The sequence below is a fragment of the Nelusetta ayraudi genome, unplaced genomic scaffold (assembly GCF_046127955.1).
Source record: "Nelusetta ayraudi isolate G7.1 ecotype Tasmania unplaced genomic scaffold, CSIRO-AGI_Nayr_v1 ptg000034l, whole genome shotgun sequence".
Taxonomy (NCBI): domain Eukaryota; kingdom Metazoa; phylum Chordata; class Actinopteri; order Tetraodontiformes; family Monacanthidae; genus Nelusetta; species Nelusetta ayraudi.
The window spans coordinates 4945001-4956798 of NW_027466084.1; the positions used below are offsets into that span (position 1 = coordinate 4945001).

An 11798-nucleotide genomic window follows, 5' to 3' on the forward strand; every position below is an offset into this window, starting at 1 on the left:
ACTTACTTTGTCAAAGAACGTCACAACCAACCAAAGTGTGTGTGTGTGTGTGTGTGTGTGTGATGGTAGCATGAGTTTGTTCTTGTCTGCCACAACAAACTGTGTGTGAATGATAGATAGATAGATTGATAGATATGTACGTATACATTATTGTCACTAATGGTCACTGAAATGTTTTTCAGAGCACCCTGTGTAATATTTAGTTTGCTGTTGAGCAACAATCGTATTCAGACAGGTATTTGGCACTCTGCTAATAACAGGTCTGACTTTTGCTCGTCCACACACTTCCTGCACGTCGTCTTCGCTGTGACATTGGTGATCGCTGGGTCAAACAGTCAAGCGGCTTTGTGCAGGTAGACCTCCATATTAGAGCTGCTGTGAGAGGAGCGTAAGGAAGAAATTCATGTTCACACTCATCAACAAAAATAGGTTGAAATTCTCAGATCAGCTGTGTCTGTTTCCAAATAAGAATAATAATAAGAAGGCCTTTATTTATTCCACATTGGGGATGTTTGCATCGTTATAGCAGCACGTGCAGTGCAAAGAGAAGAATTGGAAAGGGTGAATTGCAGGTCTGGTATCAGCCTTTATTAGTAGCTAAGTAGTATGCTTTGTTGGCCAGCCAATATTGCAGAAGACCAGCCAACTTGCAGCACACTCATCCTCTTAAATCGTGTCAAGTAGTGCTGTTTCTCCGGTACTCTGATGGAGCAATACGAGCCGTCAGAGCGTCTCGTCATTACTAATGACCGTGTGTGTGTGTGTGTGTGTGTGTGTGTGTGTGTGTGTGTGTGTGTGTGTGTGTGTGTGTGTGTGTGTGTGTGTGTGTGTGTGTGTGTGTGTGTGTGTGCACCTGCCCAGGCTGGTGTCCACAGTCCACGCCCTGATCGTGGGCCTGTTCTGTCTCTACATTCTGTGGTTCGACGACAACGTCAACGCCAACCCTGTCTGGTAAGAAAGAGACACACAAACTGAAAATGTCATTAACAAGTGATTTATACTTTCTTTTCTTTTTTTAATTATTCCAAGTGAACACGCTATTGGAAATGGCTTATGGGAGAGAAATAAATTCCTCTTCATTTTGCAGGTGAACAAACAAGCAAACATTGTCACTCTTGTAAAGCCGCAGCTTTAACACACTTATACAAACATTAACACACACACACACACACACACACACACACACACACACACACACACACACACACATATTGAGCGGAAATTCAAGTCAATGCATCTCACTCCCCTCTGGCTTCAACACACTTCAATTTGATAATAATAGTAATTATTAATAATAAAGAACATTTAAATCAAACTTTTGTCCACTCAGCAACACGTGAGACGCGGTTCAGACGGGCGTAAAAGAGTTTGTTTGTTCTATTGTTCTCTGCAACTCTGCGTCAATTTTCAAATTGCAAAGTTGCAACCCGGCCGCAGTGCTGGACGCCCTGGAGGGGTCACGGCTCGGGGAAAAATCTACCACACCGCAAGTAGTTACTACGTTCCCCAGTAATATCCCAATTACAAAAATTACTATTATTATTACATAAATGGGTGATAAAAAATTACATTCTCATATTATTATTATCATCATTATTATTATTATTATTATTATTACATTGCAATTACTACCACATTACTACATTACTTACTGTTATTACAAATCCCAATAGTGGGTGTACTCTTGTATCGCTATATCTTTTGTTCTTTGTTGTTTTTTTCCCTCTGTTATTTCCTCATAGTTGCTTAGTTGAACGATTAGAAACAGAGCCCCCCCCATTGCCTTCAATCCTTCATAGCTGCAACTGAGGAGTGGTGCAATTCTTGAGTTCTCGAGTCAAGCTGATTAGATTACAACAGCACAGCATTGTTCCCTCTGCTGAACCCCGAGGACAGAGCCCAACGTTGAGAGACCTGCTGGGAGTCGGGACCTTACAGGGCATCTGTCAACTCCAGGGATAAATGCTGAGCCATGGGTATTGATCGGGCCGTGGGGTGACACTATTCAAGGCCACAGTGTGATAAGCAGAAACCTCATCACTGCTGCTGATGCCAATGGAGATAAGGGGACATCTCTGCTATTGGGGATGACCCCTTGTTTCCTTCCTCCCTACTCATGGATATACAGGTAGTACCCAGAAAATTACAATATCCTGAAAAGTTTGTTGTATTTCTGCAATTTAACTTAAAAGGTGAATTTGACATAATATATAAACAAATAATATGCAAATCAATATATTTTAAGTTTTTATTTCTTTGGATTTTGCTGATCAGGTCTTGCAGCTTAAAAAAAAAATCAAATTTTATAATAATTTTCTGAGTTTGTGGGTTTGTGGTTTTAATAAGCTGAAAATCCTAATCAGCAAAGTTACAACAAGGAACTGCTTGAGATATGTCAATTTAATGGCTCAATAAAATTTGTTGGTTTCATCTTTTATGTCAAATTGCCAAAATAAAACAACTTTTACTTGATATTCTAATTTTTCGGGTAGTACCTGTATATACAGTATGTATAGAACTAAACCAACGAAGAAGAAGACGAGGTATCCAGGTTGGCTGGCGCAGGCCAACCGTAGCTCACTGTCAAGTTCAGGAGGGGAAGTGAAAGACGCTGCAATTTATAGCGCGATTGGTATTTAGGGTGAGATTTAGAACACAGACGTCCTAAAATAAACAAACAAAGAAAAAGAAAAAAGGTGGACGAGGTATCCAGGTTTGGGTGGCAAAGGCCAAACGTAGCTCGCTGACAAAGCTCAGCAGGGGGGAAGACAGAGCTGCAACTACAATTCGAAATAATTTCCGGACTATAAAGCTCACCTGAATATAAGCCGCATGGGTCAAAGCGTGGGAAAAAAAGTAGCGGCTTATAGTCCGGAAAATACGGTACCTCATTAAATATCATCTTCTTGTATTGTGTTCTGCAGGGGGGACCCCAATCTGGTCAAGCTAAATGTAGCCATTACCTGTGGTTACCTCCTCTATGGTGAGTCCCATTTACACTGAAGTAGCACAAGGTTTTGGTACCTTGGTACCTTTTTGCATGGAATTTGAAAGTCCCAGAACATGCATGCTGATTAAATTCTTACGGCCGAGAACGTTTCTGAAAGGTGTTGCAAGTCAGGGCGTGTTGTTATATTGAGGTTTTTGGCATTTCGCTGTTGTCAGCGCTGTTTTTCATGCGTCATTTAAACTTCAACAAGTTGAAATTATCATCATCATTATTATTATTATTATTATAATTCAGTCAGTCAGCGAGTGATTCGACATGTAGATGAAGATCTCGATAAAGATTCACCACAGCAGACGGGACATAGTGATCTACACTGTCGTCCAGCAGGCAGGGCAGAAATAAGACAATCGTTTTTGTATCCTTCATTCAAAATTCTCTTAGGGTGCTCATGTTGGTTTGTAATACTGCCAAAGAGTCATAATTGTACTTCTATTACAGGCAGGCAGCACAATGTTAAGTGAGATCCTGGACCAAGCCAAGATAGATAAATGAATAATCTGTTGCTCCCACTCATACAGCCACAACAGAAAAGACACACAGTAAAGTACTACACTCCACTGAGCAAACAGCCGTGCAGCGGCTGCAGTTAATCAATAAATATATTAATTAACTATAAATGTATGCATGATTTAAAAATAAATCACCCATAATACATGTCAACCTGTCAGAGATAGAAGGTAACCAAGTTCAAATCTCCTATGAGAAGAATCTTGTGAGAGTCCAAAGGTGAAAGCTTATCATGAAGAGATAAGAGACCGACTATTTGCATTCTGCAGAAACATACAACAGTGATAACGGGGCTGTACACAGGCTCCAACGGAAGAGGAAGAAAATTAATTAAACTGTCTACTGAGTGAAAGAGAAGGTTGGGCAATAGGGGAGGGGGTGGGAGGAGGGGCGGGGGGGGGGGGGGTTGTTTATTTGTTTTTTACCAAAAGGTCAGCTTGGCTGGATTGTCCACACCTGACCTCCTTAGAAACATGGTGGTGCAATGATAGGAAAACTCAATTATTTTTTATTGTACTGCATGTATACCATGTATACACTTTTACTCATGTATTTAAGGGCAGTATGTTGAGCTTTTACCAAGGTAAAAATCGTAAGTCAAACCAAGTCTTACACACTAGACCAGTGTTCCTCAAAGTGAGAAACACATCCCCCCCCCCCGAGGGGTGCAGAGTCACATCTGGGGGGGGTCTATTTTCTATTTGATGCGCGAGTTGCGAGCGAAAGAGCCAGAGGACGATGAAGAGTTTTTCGAGCGCTGATGGAATGTAATGAAACACCTTTGCATCAGTACGTGATGTACGCCGCGACTGGCGCGATATTATGACTTAGCGCACGTTAACGCTCAACCTCTTCCCGTGTGGCAGGTAAAAAAAAAAAAGAAAAAAAGGTGATGTCGTGTGACTGATGTTGTTGATGTGGTCAATTTCATCAAAACAAGAGCCCTGAAAGCACGGCTATGCTCTGCACTTTGTGAGGAGATGGGAGCACAACACAAAGCTGTGTTGTTTCACAGTGAAGCCAGGTGGTTGTCCCGAGGAAAAGTGCTGCCATTGGACAGAAGAGGGCTGTGGGAATTCTGCTTCCTTTCGCCACAACCCATCCCTGTCAAATAGGCTTTTCAGCTGTTGCAATACTGAAGGCTAAGTACAGAGCTAAGCTCCACATTGAGCCTGATCTGCCAGTGGCAGCATCAAGCCTGCAACCACACTGTGAGATGTTGTGCAAAGCAAAACAGGCCCATTGCAGCCACTAATACAGTAACTCTCACACACTCTCACTACTCTCGCCAAATACCTGCATTTCTTCTTTTATCTACATATTCAACTCCATTGTTTTTCTATTTGTGAAGTGAATGAATTGTTATTTGCACAACAGAATAACTTGATAGAAAACAGAGGGAATGTTAATGATAAAAAAAGGGTTCATTTTCTTTGTTGGATGTTACAAAAGTGGTTTGCAAAAATAAGTTATTTGCACAGCGGAAAAGTGAAAGTATTCTTGTTTAAAAAGTAATGTTCAGGATTTGAGACACAAAGAGTGATTTGCTAAAGTTGTTTATTTGAACAACATAAATGATTTCATAAATGAAGAGAAAAGTGAAATGAATGTGAAATGAATGTTCACGATAAAAAAAAATTAGAAATGTTGGTTGGTTGATATCACAGAAAGTGGTGTGCCAAAGGTAAAACATGATTTGCACAGCAGAAATGCCTAAAGCTGGTGAGAGGAATGTTTCTTTTATATTATATTGTTTCAGTGACTTTGAAAAAAACTATTTGGCATGAAAAACTTTCTTCCTCCAAGGTGGGGCGCGACAGAGAAAGTTTGAGAACCACTGCGCTAGACCTTTAATCAGGATCGAACTTTATGGTTATAAATACAATATTTAACAAGACTATAAAACAATGATGCTGTCACTGTGTTTCATCAATACAGTGAGTTTCTGAGTTGAAAGTTTCTTTATTGGTCACATGCTTATAGGATGTGCAGTGAAATTCCAAAGTCACTGATGCTGACCAGAGATGCATACAGCATTAAACAACATTCACAGTAAGAAAGAGAGCGCAGCAGGAACGGTCTAAAAATAACACTATTTTACCTTATACTTACTATATACTTATATATACTTGTCATCTATAATATGACGAAATAGCAGTGATAGCGACCCCACTGGTGCCATGTTAGCTTGTTCTGCGCTGTCTCACCTCCTCTCTCTTGCAGACCTGGTACTGCTGGCCTGCAACTGGAGCACCATGGGTGACGGCTTCTTCGTCTGCCACCACTTGGCGGCGCTATATGCTTATGGCTACGTGCTGGTGAGTCTTAAGCGGGTCACTTGGGCTACTCAAAGAGTGTCTGAACTTCTTGTTGAATAAGAAGAAGAAGAAATGGAAGTAAAAGGAGAAGAAGGCCTTTTTTTTAATCCCACATTTGGGGAAATGCGCATAGTTAGCAAAATACAGGGATTCGCAGGGTTTCGGGGTAATTCATTTGTTTCTGATTTTCTGAGTGATTTCTTTTCCCAGTGTTTATTTTTTGTTTTGTTTTGTTTTTCGGACTAATCTTTTTTTCTCGGATTTAGAGAATATATTCTCTCTCTCTCTCTCTCTCTCTCTCTCTCTTTCTCTCTATACATATATATATATATATATATATATATATATGTGTGTATATATAGAGTATAGAGTATATTCTCTAAATATATGTATATATGGATTCTTCTCTGTTTGGTGTCTGTGATGTGATCATTTGTTTTCTTTTTGTGTTTTCGCTCCCCAGACGCGTGGCGTGCTGCCGTACTTCGCCAACTTCCGCCTCATTTCTGAGTTGTCCACGCCGTTCGTCAACCAAAGGTAAGTCGGGCCTCTCGGCTCTCCCTCTCCTTATTTCTGTGTTTTGTCACAGTTTGTGATGGTGAAGAACTTGTACCGATGGTTTTGGATGAGCGCTTCTCAACGGGTGGACTGAGAAGTGGGTCGCGCAGCTGGTTTGTTTGGGTCGCGGCTTTGTGGGCAGTTTCCCCCTTCTTTCTTTTTGTTAAAGGGATTTTAAAAGATCTGCATTTTTATAGAGAAAATTTTGGGTATTTGTTTTGCAGGACACACAATTCAGTTCAATAATTTATTGACTAGACATGATAGAATCATTTCTTCAAGTTTGGCGGGCCAGATTAAAAAGCTTAACGGGCCGCCCGCCCGCCCCTGGGCCATAGTTTGCCCGTCCCTGTCTAGAATAGTCATGTGTCTGTTATAAAAGAAAAATGCTAATAACAGTCATATACGTATATCTTCTGAAGACAAAATGAACCAACTCATTCAGTTGTTTCCCTCCTACCCCCTCTGGTCAGGTGGTTCCTGGAGGTACTCAAGTATCCCCGCTCGCACCGCCTGGTGGTGGTGAACGGCGTGGCCATGGCGGCGGTCTTCTTCCTGGTGCGCATCGCCGTCATGCCATCGTACTGGGCCAGCGTCGTGGCCACCTTTGGCACCCCCGAGTACGCCCGCCTGGGGCTGGGCGCTCAGGTAGCCTGGGTCACCTCCTGCATCGCCCTTGACATCCTCAACACCGTCTGGATGTACAAGATCGCCCGTGGCTGCTACAAGGTCATCACCAGCAGGAGGGGAGGACCGCCAGGGGTCAAAGGGCAAATGGAGGCGGACAGAAAGCACATCAACAACCACCGAGATTGAGAAAACAAAAGACATAAAGCAAGAGGAAAACCGGCGCTGTCCCTCCACAGACCACCACCCTCGAACCTCCCGTCCACAATCCTCCTGGTCTGATGGTGGACTGGCCCAAAGGACTCCACATCCCAGTGGATGCATAGGGGAAAAGTAGGAATGCACCAATAACACTTTTTAACTGTTTGAGTAGAGTACTCAGCCCCAGTATCAATACCTGCATGATCGGTACGAGCAGAGCACTCAACCCTGGGATCTTCACCGTACTTGATCGGTACGAGCAGAGCACTCAGCCCCAGTATCGTTACTGATAACCAATAATGGAATTGGGTACCAGCATCAGTACGAGTACAGTACTCAACCCAGGTATCGCACAAGTAGAGTACGGTACCCCGGTATCGGTACAGATACCCGATACAGGTATTCATACCTGATACTGGTATTGGTACCAGTACCAGATATCGGAACTGATACCGGTGTGGAGTGCTCTACACTGGTCAGGTATCGTACCGTTACTGGGGTTGAGTGCTCTAGTCGTAGAGTAGTATCAGGTATCTATACGGGTTTCGGGTATCTGTACCGATCCCGATACTGGTATCAGGTACCAGTGCATTCCTTGGAAGAAAAAAAAGACAATGGCCACCACCTTCTGTAGCCTGAGGAAAGTCTAAGTACTACACCTACTACTCCTACCAGTATTGTATACTAACTAGTACTAAGCCTACCGTCTCTTACTGGTCAATATACTGCCAACAATGTGAAACTCCACCACCAAGCACACTTTCAGTTGTTGCAGCTATGGCTTCTGAAACGTTACCCTCCTTCTCTTCCTTCTCCTCCTTCCTCCCACATTGAACGTCAAACACCAAAGCCAAATTGCTGTCAAGTGCCTGATCAAGACAGGAAATGCAATAATAACCGTCGAGGAAACCGAGACAAAAGTCGTCGCTCCTCTTTGTCGTCGGGGACGTCGCTCTGCTCTGGACTGACACACTGTGGCCAGGAGGTGGAACAGTTGCTGAGTGGAGTAGTAGTGAATCCAGAGGGCGCTTGTTTGTCTGAAGACCTCGAACGTGACGATACAAAAAAAGATACCACAATGCCTCTTCTATAGTCTCACCTTTTGTGGCCTCGACCTTGACCTTGACCCTGACCTTGACCTTGTACCGAGCTGTACCTGCCGACCGTCACCAGCCACCTTCCAGTCCATCTAAGACGCTCACGGCATGTCAGTTAGCACGTCAGCATTCTATAACTCGATCCCAGAGGTCTAGTTACGGTTACAGCAACAGCAACCGCAGACTCATCCAACTCAACCTACAAGCTTCAGAACGGCATCACCGACCCCCTCAGTTGGTCGTGGAACATCTCCTCATTCACTGCGTCTTCTTGTACATGTCTTCTTCTTTTTTTGGACTCTACTGGTTTTGAGATGTTTTATTTTTTGTTGTTTTTTTTTTTTGCTCTTGATTTTTCTAAAAATCTACGTAAAGAAGAGCAGCGCCCCCACCAGGACGGCACCTGAAGGATCTGCTACCTAGCTGGACATGTTTTTGGTTAACTCACACTAACTCACGCTGTGCTCTTCGTTTGTTTTTTTTTCCGACAAAATATGAATGTCAGAGAAAAAAGAAATTGTTCCGCTAATCCCTGAATAATTTGAATATACTCCAACAAACATTGCACAACAATCTCTTATAGGCATTATTTAAAAAAAAAAAAAAAAAAATGTGTACATTAGCATTTGACTTTCTTCTCTACCTAATCTGAGTCATTTTAAAAAAGTGGACTCATCGGCATACATCCTTGTTATTAATTGCATTGATATCTAATGCAGGGATTCATCTTCCAAACAAATGAATGAATGTTTTTAACCTAATGAATGCATGTAATTTTTTTGTACAGTCTTCTCTCCGTATGCCTGTACAGTAAACACACAAACACTAGTTACACAGGCATGTTCCATGGAACAACGGTATGGCTAACTTGCTAGCCACTAGTCCCTGTCTGTGCCGCTCGCAGGCTTTATTCGGTTTTTGAGACGCATCGATTGTTTTTTGCGTTGTACATTCTGCCATTGGGCAGAAACAACTGATACTGATATAGCCAATGGACAGATGTCGGACAGAAGTATACAACACCGTTTTGAGATTTATTTTTGAGTGCAAGTTCACTCTGTTATTCGCTTTCTTTCGTCTGATTTGCTGGTTACACTCCTGAACTTTGTCATTGGTTCACAATAGACCCAATGTTTTTGTTTTGTTTTTTTTTCCTCTTTCATTAAATAGAATAAAAGACACATGGCCATAGATTTTAACCTTCAGCCAAGCATAGCTAACAAGTGCAAGTGACTTTATTCCAAGACTTATTTTATATCCATACAGAGGTACACAAACAGGAAATATTAGCAAAGTGAGTTAAAAAACATAATTTAAAAAAAAAATCACTTTTTTTTTAATTCTGTATTTTCATTGCTAATGTGTCTTTTCCTTAATTCTCGCACCTTTTTTTTTTTTCACTTATTGTTCATGGCCTCTGCTTGAGCCGTAATGTGTGACTCCCTTCCACCAGTTCTCTCAGAGGTCGTTTCCTTTCAACCTCAATTGGTGCTGATTCAAGTGACATGACATGGGAACGAATCACTTCTCTTCAGGGTAAATTGATCCAAACGGTGTGTACTTTTTTTTTCATCTGTACCACTTGAAAAAAAAGTTGAAAGTCCTGTTTAGTGTTTAATTCTCTTCTTCGTGTCTTCAGTGCGATCTTTTCATTGATCCGTGAACATTTAGTTTTTTTTGGTTTTGTTTTGGGTTATTTTTTTACCTGTTGTGGGGCACCAATGTGCACCACCTTGTAAGAGTACCAATAACTCAACTCAGTGAACTTGTTTTATTTTATCTTTTGTAAGTCAGTCACAAAGGTTGGAGGCGCTACAGGATGTTGTGCCTTTTTTTTTTTCTCTCAAATGGGGGGGATGGGATTCAGCGAGAATTAAATTAGAGTGACGTGTCTTCTGAAATATCCAGCAATGGTGTTCCATGTATGTATGTATGTATGCATGTATGTATGTATGTATGTATGTATATTTTTCTAATCTGCTTGCACAATGATTAATCCAGCCAAGTATTAGAACCCAAAGCTGACTCCCCTTGATGATGTTTGTTGCTCTGCCCGAATTACTGGAACGATTGTTTGAATTGAAGAGCAAAAAGATTGGTATAATGAGAAGCCCCCCCCCCCTCTTCTCCTGACCCCTCTAACCCCCAATCCCTCTTTTTTTTTTTTTTTTTACTATTTTTATTTTTAAATGAAGCTCCTTAATATATAAGAAAGTGAGACAATGTATTTTCTCTCTGGCCTTCTAAATTCAAGCTGTGAATATTTAGCAAAATGGATAAATGTGCATTGATCAAACTACAGCGTGGCTGAAGTTATAGATAAAGGCTTCAAACCTCTTTGCTGGTGAGAAACCTGTTTTTTCAGTGTTTAGAGCAGGACTTTTGCATAAAAGTACAACATGAGAATTCCAAAATTCCAAGACGTGTCCTGGAGGTCTGCTGAGTAGACCGCCGGGTGGGTTGTCATTTGTCAGGGTTTTTTTTTTTTTTTTTTTTTAATAACTCTTTTATGAGCTGATGCATGTTCTTTGTGTCGTGGCCAGCAGCTGTTTGAAGGTGAACAGAATGAATCAATAACTGATAAGGCTGCTATCTATTGTTTGTTGTGTCAGGTTCGAACAGCCGTATTGCCTTTTGTTTTCCGAGGGCAAATTTAATCATATCTGAAATACTCGCATCAGAAGATTTTCTTTCTTTCTTTTTTTTTTTTTTTTTTTTTTGCAAAAATGTGCTCATTCACCTGGTTTGTGTGCAGACACTGTACTAAGGAAATAATGCTTTGTTTGGATGCAAGGTAGTGCACTTCTGTTGTCTCTTGGTTCATCTGGTACTAAGTATTCACTCTTTTTCTCAGAGGCATCACGTGAGAAACCAGAGCATGAAAACGTGATTGATTTTCAGTACAATGTGGATCGATGAGAGTGTTAAAGTCAAGAATGACTAGACATGATAGTGACTGATGAGACATTTTCTTTCTTCTTTAATTGCCAGTGTATCTCATGCTCCTTTTCTGTTTTGTCTCATTTTAATGCAGCACAATCGTTGTGATTTGTCTGTTTTTTCTGGATAATTTTTAAATGTGAAAATGGTCAACGCCACGCAGCATCCATGTCTGAGCCTTGTGACCTTGTGATCGCACTCATTTCTGCCCATATTGACCACTACTACTAATGATGATGTAATTGTAGCACTGAAAGGTGAGCCTTACTTGAAAGTGTTGCTCTTCAATAAAGTTGAAGATGATGAAAAACTAGTTTGTTTGTTTGTTTGTTTGTTTGTTTGTTTTTAACCCAAAATCAAGACTTTTTCCACTTCACACGCTGTAACTTCACAGTCATAAAACAGTAGCTAAAATCTCTATTGATACTGGGTTGGGGCAACTTTTTGACTGGTGGGCCACAATAGGTTGTAAAGTTTGCCAAAAGGAGCAGGAACAGATGAATGGAGTGTTTTGGTGACCCACCTCATAGGAGGAAAAGA

The 11798-nt window shown here is 41.3% G+C and overlaps 1 protein-coding gene across 1 annotated transcript in view; it reads left to right on the top strand.

Annotated features, from left to right (window-relative positions):
* tlcd4b (TLC domain containing 4b) overlaps positions 1–10467 on the top strand; it is a 15436-nt gene extending 4969 nt beyond the window's left edge. Inside the window, exons 4-8 of the mRNA XM_076032671.1 lie at positions 862–951; positions 2925–2983; positions 5741–5835; positions 6299–6372; positions 6867–10467. Coding sequence (XP_075888786.1) covers positions 862–951; positions 2925–2983; positions 5741–5835; positions 6299–6372; positions 6867–7209 — 661 coding nt within the window. The 3' untranslated portion in view covers positions 7210–10467. The remainder of the gene's footprint in view (positions 1–861; positions 952–2924; positions 2984–5740; positions 5836–6298; positions 6373–6866) is intronic.
* The last annotated feature ends 1331 nt before the right edge of the window (positions 10468–11798 follow it).